General features: G+C 36.3%; 1 protein-coding gene across 6 annotated transcripts in view; it reads right to left on the bottom strand.

Moving 5' to 3' along the window:
- The window catches only part of Tp53bp1 (tumor protein p53 binding protein 1), a 90,991-nt gene that overhangs the window by 34,371 nt on the left and 42,278 nt on the right, over positions 1–14,342 (bottom strand). For 3 of the 6 annotated variants that reach the window (XM_047539471.1, XM_047539467.1, XM_047539468.1), the window contains exons 13-15: positions 7,111–8,437; positions 2,228–2,347; positions 1,243–1,446 (exon numbers count right to left, since the gene is read on the bottom strand). In XM_047539471.1, the coding sequence (XP_047395427.1) occupies positions 1,243–1,446; positions 2,228–2,347; positions 7,111–8,437 (1,651 nt within the window). Of the gene's footprint in view, positions 1–1,242; positions 1,447–1,620; positions 1,756–2,227; positions 2,348–7,110; positions 8,438–14,342 lie in introns of those variants that run through there. The other 3 variants (XM_047539469.1, XM_047539470.1, XM_047539472.1) reach the window with 2 other exon arrangements.

Below are 14,342 nucleotides of genomic sequence, written 5' to 3'. Positions count from 1 at the left end.
AAACTACCTAAAAATTATAGGCTTTAGAATTAGATCTGACTCGAAAGTTCAGTATACCTCTTATCAATTATGACATGAGGCACAAAACTTAAAAACCATTCTTAGTCTGTTTCCCATCAATAAAATGGAAAGACAGTTGCCTACCCTGGAGCACTATTATGAAAATGAGATACAATATATGTGTAATATTTTTTCTGCCCCACTTACTTTCACATTGAACTAGCCCCATGGTTCTCTTCTGTTCACCTCTAAAATTCATTCCCTCATCTCCATCCCAACTACCAATAACCCCAATTCCTGGTTAAAGAATGGGTAGGATTTTGCAAGGCAGGAGAATAGAAAATGGGCTAGGCAAACAACAGAATCATCTTGCACTAAGGCACAAAATTTTAAAACACGTAACTGATCCTTTTGAAAAAGCAAACATGATTCTATAACCTTCCTGTCTAAAATTCATAAACTTCTCAGCATGATGTAAAAGGCCTTTCAGAATCTGATCCTATTCTGCATTCACTTCCTGGTACCCTCTCTGTTTCCCAGTCATACCAAATAATTTATAATTCATATGAGAAAGAGTCAACAAAATCTACAATGTAAAATCCACAGTTCAGGGCTGGGGTTGTGGTTCAGTGGTAGAGCACTTGCCTAGCATGTGTGAGGCATTGGGTTCAATCTCAGCACCACATATAAATAAATAAAATAAAGGTCTACTGACAATTTAAAAAATATTTTAAAAAATCCACAATTCAAATTTTCTACTTTCTTATGAACTATTTCTGAATGTGAAAAACAATTACTTAATAAAAACACAAGTTTAATACAGAAATACAAGAAACAACAAAGACTATAAAATGGAGTATCTTCAGTTACATGACAGGAACTAGCCAAAAGCAAAGAATTAAATCTATAAGAATAACCTGGCATGGTGGCATACGCCTGTAATCCCAGCAACTCAGGAGGCTGAGGCAGAAGGATCACAAGTTCAAGGCCAGCCTCAGCAATTTAATGAGGCCCTGTCTCAAAATAAAAAATAAAAAGGACTGGAAATACAGCTCAGTGATAGTGTCCCTGAGTAGTTCAATCCCCAGTATCAAACAGAAACAAACAAAAAAAAAAATGAATAAAACTTTACAAATCTATTTAAATTATAAAAGTATCAATCATTATAAACAGAAGATAATCAATACTTCCCAGATGATTTAGAACTATCAATTACCCAAGATTAACATAAATGAAACTTACTTTCCAGGCTAAACTGCAAAGACTCTTCACTCGCCTCTGTCTCTGGACTGACCAGTTTCATTCTTAGACACAGTTTCTCATCCACTTCTGGAGCAGCCCCAGAATCCCCTTTTTCACTCCCAAGTATGGGATCATTGGTCTCAACCATACTTTCAGACATGACATCACTGTTTGTTATAGTGCTTTCTGGATAGTTGCTAATACCTGAAAGAAGGGAGGTAGGGAGGAAGAAAGAAAGAACACTAAAATACAAACAAGAAAAACAGCAATTCAAGGTCATCAATTTGCCTGTTTGGCTCCAACACTCTGCAGGATTGAAGGGGGTTCCTAGGATAGATCCTGTCACAAGTATCAACAACTACGAACTAGTATTGACACCTGGTCTTAAGAGGAGCAACAGGATTCAGTTCCACTTCTGCATCTGGACAAAGGATGCTGCATGAGCCCTCAGCCAACCCACATCTGCCAGCATCAGGCATAGGTAGCAGGAGACTCCAGACGGCATGATTGTTACCTCCCAGCACTGACTAGAGAAAACAAATAGGTTAATGTAGAAGTCTACTGGCTGCTTCAGGGAAGGAGGATCTAAGTTTTCTTGCCCTGTCAAGCAGCAGACTGACTTATTAGCCAGGTTTCTGAATACACAGTATTTCTACCCTACTTTTCATCTCTTCCTTATAAAACAGTTCTATATCACTACTTAGCACTCAGATTCTACTGCTCTGCAAGTAATGTGATAAAATTCTTACATGTATTCTCCCTCTTTCTTCCCTCCACCCTTTCTTTCCTTCTTTTCATCACCTTTTATCTCTTGGGAGCAAAATCATACAAACACCATAGCTCTATTCTTCTAAGACCAAAAAAAAAAAAAAAAAATTAACTTCATCAGTCAGGCCCAACTCCACAGATCTAAAAATATCACTTGCACAAAGAATGATAACTCCAAAAGCTTGCCTTAAAAGTCATTATTTTTTTATTCACTCACCAATAGGAGTACTATGTCTCTTGGGCTCCAATTTTAGGTGCCCAATAAGAGGTGGGGTTGCGCCAGTCAATGGTGGGATAATATCACCTTCTTTAGGCAAAGTGAAATGAAATGGGGTTTCTGGAAAAAAAATAAAAAACGAAAACAAAACAATGATAAATGAAAACAGAAAAATGAGGAAGTTGCAAAAAAATCTCAATTGTTCTTTTCCTTTGTTCCCAAATTCTGTCCTATTCCTACCACATTCACCAAGCCTCCAAATTAATCTCCTATTGTCTCTGCTGTCTTTAGAGCCATCAACAATGGGATTGACACAAAATATATGGTCAGACGACAGTGGGCCTGAGGAACATGGGGTCAAAAGGAACATCAAAAACATCTGAGTTTCAAACAGTACATCTAGAGATACACAGTGATAAAAATTTGGATAGTTTCAAGTATAATCTGGATAGTATAATTCACTTCAATGCTAACCCAAGGAGTTCATTTACAATCCTTATTAGTCTATAGCATTCTCCAAAGAGAAGTTTGATGTTAATACTTATAATCTGCAAGAGGTAACAAAGGATCTCATGGCTCAAAGGACTTCAAAACACTCATTCGTTTTAACATAAAAATCTGACGGTTTCAGGATTCAGAAGTATTGATCACTCACTCTAGGCCAAAGTAGTAATGTTCACAACTAAATCTCTGCACAATGGCAAATCCCACACATATGAACATCCCCAATATACATTTTGGTCAGTTGTTATTAGATTATTACAAACAAAACATTGGCTAAGATACAATCTACTTTTTAATTTAGGTTCCAGTTCCAAATTTTTGCTAATCAGAATCAGCAAATTGCCAAAATCATATATTCTGGTCTCCTAATTGTTTATCTCTTTTAATTAAGTGATCATGTTTGGGAGAAAGTAAGAATTGTGCTAGAATGCTCTCTAATATATTAAAAATTATTATTACTTTCTTGGAATAGTTCAAAATAACTATACTCTGGTATAACCAGTCAAAACTACATATGAAAATGGTTTGCGTCTTTCATCTTCATCCATTCCTCTTTCATTCTTGGTTGTTGTCTTTTTTTTTCTTTTTGGCACCCGGAATTGAACCCAGGGTGCTCACTGAGCCACATCCTCCACCCCTTTTATTTTGAGACAAGTTCTCACTAAGTTGCTTTAGGGCCTCACTAAACTGCTGAGGCTGACTTGAAACTTGCAATCCTCTGTCCTCAGTCTTCCAAGTCACTGGAACTACAGGAATACACCACCATGCCCAGCTCCCACTTTTATTCTTTATTATTCTTTAACACCAACTACCATGACACTTCTTTACTTAAAAAAAAAAAAAGAGAGAGAGAAAGAAAGAAATCTTACATCTGTAAGGAAAAATAAATCAGTAACCTGAGGGGATGAAAAGAGAAAATGAAAGCCTCTGGAAATAAAGAATGAAAATATATATGCTCAGTTAAAGAAACTATGAAGATTATGAATGGAGAGTCTCAACATTACATCTAACTGGCAAAGACCTTCACCATAGTTACAGAAGAAAAGACACATCATGTAGATTTTCATTTTCTGCTGGTTCTTTATAAAGCAAGTCTTTACAACAAAGAACTTAGAAGAAATAAGAAGCTACAACACCTCAGAAAGCCTCATTTCTGAAAGAATCAAGAATGAAAGACTAGGCTGGGGACATAGCTCAGTTGGTAGAGTGCTTGCCTCACAAACATAAGGCCCTGGGTTCAAATCCCCAGCACCAACAACAACAACAAAAAGAATAGAATGAAAGACTACCTGTACTGTTTTCTTGACAGGAACCATCCTTCATATAATACTTGATAAACCAGACTTTTGAAAATCTGTATTAACTCTTTAAGTAGATTCTTCTATGTGACATATCATAATATGCAAATGTAATTATGTAAGCATTAATTACTGAAAATTATTTCCTGATAAAAAAGTTTCCTTTGCACAGTAGTAGGTAAGACTTATTAAAAGTAGTTTAGGTTGGGCATGGTGGCACATACCTATCTCAAAATGAAATTTTTTAAAAAGGGCTAGGGATGTAACTCAGTGGTAGTGCCCTGGGTTCAATCCCCAGAACCATACACACACACAATTAGGACCATTTATCTAACTGCATGATTATAACCTCATAGAAAATTGAGACTTTTACAGGCCATGGAGGCAGCACTATCTTCAGTCACTATCTTCATCCAGTCTTCACTATCTTATTTTCTGAAGAGCCTATCAATTACTTCCCCTGCCTGAAGTATTCCTCTCACCAAACCCCAATTTCTCTCTGCACACTGCAACCAAAGCAGAATTCTTATAAAACATGGCTTTGAACATGTTGGCTCCTAGTCAAAAACTTCAAGGTTTCCACTAGAAGATAAATTCCTAAGTCTTGAGTCAGCATTCAATTAATTTCCAGTAGTCTACATTTCCAGTCTGTCTTTGTATTCAGAAAGTCCCTATTCAATGTCCTCCAAATGTTTTCCCATTTCTCTGCTTTTGTTCACTCATCTGAAAATCATTACTAACCTAGTAAAATTATCAATTCCTGCAAAACACATTTACTGGCATATTTTATCCTTCAAATTCACTGGCATTTTCCACATATTCAGTTTTCTCTAGTATTTAGCACTCCTACATAAAAAATTATCAAGTCCCTTCTTGCTTGGTCATATGGTCATGGGCTATTAATATACAGAACTATTCTATCAGTGTTTTAGGAGTTTCTTTTGCATACACTTTAAAAATAATTTAAGAACACTCCTATAAGTAACCATGTTAAACAATCCACAAGTCCTAATATTTTCTTGGCTTAGGTCAAGAGTAGTATTTAAATATAATGAAATTATAAAAATATTAAATAATACAGAATTTTAGGTCAAGCAGATTGTTCTTTAAACCTTCAGAATCCAAACAACTATACTGAACAGTTTTATGGAAGAAAAAGCACAGACTTGGTAATCTAGAAACTTAGGTTCTAGTCCCACCTTTAAAAAGACACATGAATTTAGGAAGAACAGACTGAATCCAATAACCCCAACCTCTAAAATTTCTTATTTTGAAGAGAAAAACAAAACGAAAAAATCTGAATATAAAACCTAATGTAGGGCTAGGGTTGTGGCTCAGTATAGGTGTTTGCCTAGCACTTGTGAGGCACTGGGTTCAATCCTCAGCACCACATAAACATAAAATGGAAAAAGAGGTATCGTGTCTATCTACAATTAAAAAAATTATTTAAAAACAAACAAACAAAAAAGAAAGAAAGGAAAGAAAAAACCCTAATGAGTTGTGTGTGATAGTACATGCCTATAATCCCAGTAATGCAGGAGGCTGAGGCAGGAGGATCACAAGTTCAAAGGCGGTCGAAGCAACTGAACAAGGCCCTAAGCAACTTAGTGAGAACTTGTCTCAAAACATAAAAAGGGCTGGGGATGTGGCACAGTGGTTAAGCATCCCTAGGTTTAATCACTGGTACATAAAACAAAACAAAAACCTAATGCACTGAGGCAATTTTGAGAGTTAAAAAAAAAAGGTACTATTAAAAATCACATCTATCCTCCCTGTATGCATAGTATGTCAAAATACATTCTACTGTCATGTATAACTAACAAGAAGTTAGTTATGTATAACTCACATCTAAGCAAGAGGTATAAACTGGGACTACTCTAGGCAAACCAAAAGATATAGTTACTCATGACAGATACAATGTGGTCCAAATGCCATTTTCTCATATCTATAGCCCTAGAAACTTATTTTTCTTAAGTTTGTAGTTTGTTTTTATTTCTAGTTTGTTTTTGTTTTTGTTTTTGTTTTGCTTTTGGAGTTTGTTTTATTTTTACATTATACCAACTGGACATTTAGAAAGTTGTAATTCTTTCAGTTAATGTCATATGATATTCCAACAATAATTTACAAAGTAATCTATGTTTTGATGCCAGATTTCATAAAACAGATTAAAAAACAAGAATCAATATCTTTTCTAGTTTAAGATTTAAAATATATATACGTTCGGGACTGGAGTTGTAGCTCAGTGATAGATCACTGGCCTAGCATGTATGAGGCACTGGGTTCAATTCTCAGCACCACATATAAATAAATGAATAAAATAAAGGTCTATCAATATCTAAAAATATTTTTTTAAAAAATATATGTATGTTGAAGGCTGGGGACATGGCTCAGTGGCAGAGCACTTGCCTGGCATGTATATGGTTCCTAAAACTACCCCCCAAAAAAAGATGTATATGTTGAACCAAATTTGGAAATTTTACTTAATGGCCATAAGGAGGAAACAAGCAGTAACTGCATACTCATAACAGAGTTTTGAATATGATTTTATTATTTAAAAATATCCTTGTATTTCAAAGTAATTGTGGAAATATAAAAACATATTAGAGCTGCAGGTGTAGCTTAATGGCAGAGCATTTGCCTAGCATATGCCAGGGCTTGGGTTTGATAACAACACTGAAAAAAAAATTATATGTACATATAAATTCTACACACACACATACAGTCTGTCTCTTTCTCTCTATCTCATATTTGTATGAAAGAGAATATATGGACAAAAGTAGGACTTAAGAAAAAAAGAAAACAAACGGATTGATGTAACTTGTAAATATTCATATGATTACTCTTCAGTTACAAAGCTGACAAATCTCAAATGGTCTCTGATTCCACAAATAATTACATCTTTATAAATAACATCTAAAACTTGTAACAAAATTTTATTAAGATTTCCCAAATATTATTGGCTATTCATAAACATAAACTCAAGTTAATCTTCAACCCTGACACAAGCATGTAGTTCTCTTCTACTTTTCATTCCAAATTATAATCTGGTTGGATACATAAACAATCTATGATCACACTCACCGCTAGAACTTTCACAGAAGCTTTGAGAGGCATGAGCAGAGGCCTTGTCAAGCTGCTGGGCATCTATACCTGAGCCTAACTGCTTTGCATTAGCCATTTTTGAGTCTTCTGTTAATGAGTTATCTGTTTTCTCTTGAGGTTGGGGCTGCTTCATTGCCTGGTCAGGTCTGGGAGGTTCATCTGTTCTCACTAAAGGCAAGGGAAGTTGTGGAGAAGCTTCCTCTACAGGTTCCTTTTCTGTAGTTGCTGATTTCACTTCTCCCTCATATTCTATACCCTTTTCTTCCTGGGGATCTAATCTACTCTCAGGACATGGTTCTATTTCTGGAGCAACATCCTCCCACAACTGGGAATCTGAACATTTCTCCACTCCCTCCAAAGGTTCACAAGAAACATCAACTCTGGGAGATGGCTCCTTCACATCTACAATGACAACACTTGAGTCTTCTGAAGTAGCTTCTTCCCAGGCTTCCTGATCCTTATGTTCTAGTTCTTGGTCAAGTACTGGCAGCTTCTGAGGGGAATCAATACTAATCACACTGGTTTCAACTTCCATAGCTTCAGGGCATTCTTGTTTAGGAATTTCCTTTTGAAGACACAATCCTTGGGATTGAGTTTCAGTCAGAGAAAGATGCAAAGGGACACTCTCCATATTTTCTTCTTTGGGCTCCTCTCCATGACTTTCGCAAGGAGTTTCAGGGATTTCTTCTACTTCAGACCCTGAAGACGCCTCTTCTGGATGGTGTTCTTTAATGTCCATAGCTTCCTCCTGATCTAAGACACTAGAAAGTGCTTCAGATTGAGTAGCTGGAGAAGGCACTGCCTGACTCCCTGAATCACAAGTGAGATCAATACAAACATCTTCTGCAACAGTTTCTTCTCTGCCTTTGCAACCAGCGCCTAAAATACTAATGTCATCTCTGTTCTCTGTTTCATCTCTTTTGATTTTAGCATCATTCTGACTCAGTTCTACTTGACCATCCTGTGCTGGAGTCATCAGGATACTATCATTTTCGGCAGGAACAAGTTTGGAATTGAGAACAGGAGACAAGGGTTCAGTATCCTCAATCTGAGTGTTTTCTCCATCTTCATTAATCCTGTGAGAACTCAAGCTCTCCATCTTTGGAGACTGACTACATTCACTTGTAGAAAGCATCAACTTGCAAGAATCCCCCGTCAAAGAGTGCCCAAGATCCTCAGTGGAATTCTTTGGTTCAATCTCTGAGGTTTTAGAACACTCAACAGTCAAAGAAGAACTATGCAAATCTCCACCTTTCTTCCCATTATTTGATCTTTCTTCCAAACTTGGTGATGGAATGAAAATGTCCTAAGAAAGAATAAAAAGCAACAAATCACCACAAGCGTATTTCTTTTATATCTAACCCTTGCTTTCAACTAAAATTTCTAAATCAATTACTGAAGAATTAAAGTATTCTAGGACTATAATCTCAGAAATGCAAAGTTCAAATCACTAGTCTTTCATCTACACAACAAGACACTGTTTTGAGCCTTATAAAATCACTGATAGAGAATAAGCATAATCCAAACAAAAACCTAAAAGTACTACCTTATCCTTTCAAGAGCAGGTAAACAAATTTAACTGTACATCATCAAGCTACTAAAATCAAGTCATATATATGATGGGCCCTTGATTACATAATAATCTTTGGGATATACAGAGCCCATTTCAGTTCCCACAAAGTAGGAGTATATACTCATTTTACTTTCTACTGTCTCACAACATGCTAGCAGTCATAAAGCAGATATTAAAATTCAAAGACACAACAGCCTTAGTCAACAGAAATACAAATTAAAATCACAATGAAATGGTACTATATATATCACAAGAATGGCTAAAGTTTAAAGAACTCACAAAACCAAGTATTGGCAAGCATGTGTGTAGAACAAGTGCAACTCTCATTCATTGCTGACAGGAACACAAAAAAGTACAACCACTTTGGAAAACAGTATAACAGTGTCTTAAGCATACTACCATATGACTCCAAAATTCTATTAGCAGGCAATTACCAAAGAAAAATAAAAAACATACGTCCACACAAACAGGGGTATGCAAATGTTCATAATAATATTAGTCATAATAGTCCAAAACTGGAAGCAACCCAAACGTTAACTGGTAAATGGATAAGGGTGTCCACATTATAGAATACCATTCAACAATAAAAGTGGAATAAAATATTAATACATACAATTTGAATAAATCTAAAAAGTATTCTAACTAAAAGCTCAAACACAAAAAGGTCATATACATATTTCATGATTCCAATTATATGAAATTCTCAAAAAACAAAAAAAATCTAAAACAAACAAACAAAACCAAAAACTAATAATGGAAAGCAATTGTGTGGTTGCCTAGAACAGGAGAGGGAAATTAATCACAAAGGATTATAATAACTTTTCCATGTAAGAGAACTGTTTTGACTGTATATATATATATTTTTATTTGTTCTAATTAGTTATACATGACAGCAGAATGCATTTCAACTCATTGCACACAAATGGAGCATAACTTCTCATTCCTCTGGCTATACACAATGCAGAGTCACACCGGACGTGCAATCATACACGTATATAGAGTAATAACATTTATTCATTCCCATCTTTACCATCCCCACACCCCCTCCACTCCCCTCATTCCCCTCTGCCCAATCCAAAGTCCCTCCATTCTTCCCTAGCCCCCACTCCCCTGCTTATGGATCAGCATTTGCTTATCAAAGAAAATATTTGGCTTTGGTTTTTGGAAATTGGCTTATTTCGCTTAGCATGATATTCTCCAGCTCTACCCATTTACCTGTGAATATGATAATTTCATTCTTCTTTAAGGCTGAGTAATATTCCATTGTGTGTATACACCACATTTTCTTTATCCATTCATCTGTTGAAAGGCATCTGGGTTGGTTCCATAGTTGCATGTATTTTGGGTACTGGGAATGGAATGCAGAGGTGCTTTACCCCGAGCTACATCTCCAGTCCCAATTATTTGAAGACAGGCTCTCACTGATTTGCCAAGGCTAGCCTCAAATTTGTAATCCTCCTGCCTCGGCCTCCCAAGTCACTGCGATTAAAGGTGTACAGCTTCATTTTATGTAAAATCTTTTTTTTTTTTTTGCAGGGGAGTATTGGGAACTGAACTCAGGGGTGCTTTACCATTGAGCTACATCCCTAGTCCTTTTTATTTTGAAAAAGGGTCTTGCTAATTTGCTGAGTCTCACTAAATTGTAGAGGCCTGCCTCAAACTTGTGACCCTTTTGTAAGAACTGAAATGGGAGCTGGATATCCCGAAGATTATTATGTAATCAAGGGCCCATCATACACATGACTTAATTTTAGTAGCTTGATGATGTACAGTTAAATTCAAGTATTTTCCTGCTCTTGAAAGGATAAGGTAGTGCCTTCCACATTGCTGCAATTACAGGCATCAGCCACCATATCCAGTTAGTAACTTAATTTTTTAAAAGGGAAAAAAATAATCCAAAGCTTAGGAAGGTTTTTTTTTGTTGTTGTTTTTTTTTTTTTTTTTTTTTTTTTTTGCGGTGCTGGGGATTGAACCCAGGGCCTTGTGCTTACAAGGCAAGCACTCTACCAACTGAGCTATATCCCCAGCCCTTAGGTAGGTTTTAAAATAAGAATTTACGTTTAGTGTATTTTTCTGCCTAATATAAATGCCTAGTATAATCTAAACTCTAGACATAGTTGATATGATCTTTATGAGAGTGAGGGATTCAAAATGGGTAGCCAACATGTCTTATATTCCATAATGTTTGTTTCTGTTCTTATGTGCACCACCTGGATAAATTAAACCATTTTAAAGTGAATGCAGTGGTATTGTATCACAATGATGTGCAACCACCATTTCTATCTAGCTCAAAAATACTTTCATCAGGGCTGGGGATATAGCTCAGTTGTACAGTGCTTGCCTAGCATGAAAAAGGCCCTGGGTTCAATTCCCAGCACCACAAAAAAAAAAAAGAAATCCTATACTCATTATGCAGCTACTCCCTAATAAATACCTCTAAAGCATTAGCAAAATAAATACTGATGTGATTTAAAAAAAAAAAAAAAAAAAAACCAGAATTGTTAGAATATAAATAAAACTTCAGTTGGTGTAGAATTTAGGGAGTTGACCAAGTTTTCAATAAGTTACTTTTTTTATTGGTTCTGGGGACTGAACCCAGGGATGCTTAACCACAACCCCAGCCCTTTTTATTTTTTATTTTGGGACATGGTCTAAGTTGCTTAGGGCCTTGCTAAATTGTTGAGGCTGATTTTAATTTTCAATACTTCTGCCTCAGCCTCCCAAATTGCTGGGATGACAGGTGTGAACCACTGTGCCCAGCAATAAGCTACATTTCTAAAGACTGTCTGAATCTAGCCTTACTCTGTGTGTTTGCCCCCTAAAAATCCACAGTGATGAGGTTCCCTGAAGGCTTAGTCACTATAATTGAGTTAAGTGAACAAAACCTTCCAGTACTCTGGATAAAGACTGACATTTCTAAGTTGAGATTCAGTATAGACCTACATTCATAGTATCTGACCTTTTTTTTTTTTTTTTTTTTTGTGGTACTGGGGATCAAACTCAGGGCCTTCTGCTTGCAAGGCAAGCACTCTACTAGCTGAGCTATCTCCCCAGCCCCTGACCATTTTTAAAAACTGGCATCATACACAAAGTTTAAAGACCCTTCATTTAATCATCTCTGTCATCCCCAAATTCAAGAATGAGAAAAATATTAAATATCAAACTATGTTCTAATCATCTCCTTATTCCTCACATAGTAGTGAAGGGTCAAAGAGAATATGCAATTAACAAATATATTGACAAAGAAAAAAATTCACAAACTTCTTTCTATCCCAATTTTCTCTTGATTAGTAGCCATCTCTTATATATGTATTTAAATATAACAACAGAATTAGGTCGGAGTCCAGCAACCAAGTACAGATATACAAAAAATTACCCACACCAAGAATAATATGTAGAATTTGTTAGCAAAATGAAAACAAGTAGGTAACTCTCAAATAAAAACAGCAAAGTGAGGGCTGGGGTTGTGGCTCAGCGGTACAGCACTTGCCTAGCATGTGTGAGGCACTGGGTTCGAGTCTCAGCACCACATAAAATAATAAAACCAGCTCCCAACCTCCACCAGAAAAATAAAAAAAAATCATAGGATATGGCAATTGCATCAGGTAATTCTGGAAGCAGTAGTGAGAGTGGTACTAAAAAACAGGAGGAAGAGTAGTTGGAAATCTATTTAAGAAGCAGTTCGACTCCCATATTCTCTCTCCCTGACCCTCTTCTTCCCTAGAGAGAGTAGTATGTCCCTGGACTGGAAAATGAGAGGCAGTTATCAAGAAGTACTATAATGAAAAGAGGAGATTAAAAGAAAATACACCTACTGAATGAAAGTTATACTCCAAACACCCCCCCCACACACACAAAGTCCTCTTCCATTAATGAACTTCTAGTACAATGACACCCAGGCAAGTATCCAGCAGATAACAGATTAGACATTTCCTTGGGGAATCTGACAAGGCCAAGACAATCAAGATTATTAACATTAGGGCATTCCTAACAAAATGTCCCATCAGATCACTCTATAATGAATTCCAGAAACAATAAGCCCAACCACCAGTACAGAACTACTAATCATCTTTCTGGTATTTCACTCTTAAACATCAGCAAATAGCTAGGGGTTTAGCTCAGAGGCAGAGCACCTGTCTATCATGCACAGGTCCTGTAATTCCACAATATTACAGACAAACAAAACAAAAAACCCTAAATATCAGAAAATAATTAAGCATTCTCAGACATCTATGGAAAGCCCCTCCTGTCAAAGAGATAAAAACAAACAAAACTGGGCTGGGGGTATATAGTTCAGCAATAAAGCTTGTGCTTTGCATACACAAGCCCCTGGGTTTGACACCAGCACCAAAACCAAACCAAACAAAACTAACTGAAACCTATCTGCAAAAAAGTGATTATTCCTGTGAAAACTTAAAGAAAAAAATTATTATCAACATATTTGGAAAGATAATGTATATGTACCCCACAAAAAACAAAATCCTACTTTTAAAAGAAAATGCAAATGTAGAAATATTCAGAGAAAAATATTTCAGAAATTAAAAACACAGGGTATAAATTAATAACTCAGAAAAGGGTTACAAGATGGCTGAACTCAACAATTGCACCTGGAGGTATACGTAAGAGAAATAAAGCTACGTCCTCACAAAAATGGTGCGTGAATATATACAGCAGCATTATTCACAACAGACAGAAAAAAAAGCAGAAACAATCCAACTACCCATCAACTGATGAAAAGATAAGTAAATATAGTATTTACATAAAATGGTATGCTTTGGCAACAAAAAGAAATGAGCTATAACATGGAAGAAACTTGAAATCACTGAACTATATAAAAGAAGCCAGATATAAAAGACCTTATGTTCTTATGACTTCATTTATACAAAATGTCCACAAGAAGCTAACCTATAGAGACAAAGAGTAGATTAGAAATCTCATAGACCCAAGGGTGGGTGAAATACAAGTGCTAATGAACATGGATTTTTTTTTTTTAATAGGATGATGAAAATATCCTAATGTGGACCCAGGCGTAGTAACACACACTTATAATCCCAACAGCTCGGGAGGCTGAGGCAAGAGAATCAAGAATTCAAAGCCAGTCTCCACAATTTAGCAAGGCCCTGAGCAACTTGGTGAAACTTTGTCTCAAAATTTTAAAAAGGCTGAGGATGTGGCTCAGTGGTTAAAAAAGCCCCTGGGTTGAATCCCCAATACCAAAAATAAATAAATAAAACAAAATTGGATTGCTGTGACGAATTCACAACTTGATGAATGTACTAAAAGCTACTGGAACTGCTAGGTACAGTGGCACATGCTTGTAATCCCAGTTACACAGGAAACTGAAGCAAGAGGACAGAAAATTCCAGTCCAGTCTGGGCAACTTGGCAAGATCCTAATTCAAAATAAAAAATAAAAAGGGCTGAAATTAGAGCCTGGGGGCTGGGGGCTGTAGCTCAGTGGAGAGTGCTTGACTAGCATGCAAAAGCCTTGGGTCCCATCTTGCTTTAGTCAGCTTTTTCGCTGCTGTGACTAAATGACCTGACAAGAATGATTTTAAGGAGGAAAATTTTATTTGGGGGCTTACAGTTTAAGAAGTTTCAGTCCATAGACAGCTGGCTCCATTCCTTGGGGCAAGAGG

This window comes from Sciurus carolinensis, chromosome 2, assembly GCF_902686445.1.
Source record: "Sciurus carolinensis chromosome 2, mSciCar1.2, whole genome shotgun sequence".
NCBI classification, from domain to species: domain Eukaryota; kingdom Metazoa; phylum Chordata; class Mammalia; order Rodentia; family Sciuridae; genus Sciurus; species Sciurus carolinensis.
The sequence above is the reverse complement of the archived record's forward strand: the minus strand, read 5'-3'. Positions and strand labels throughout refer to the sequence as shown.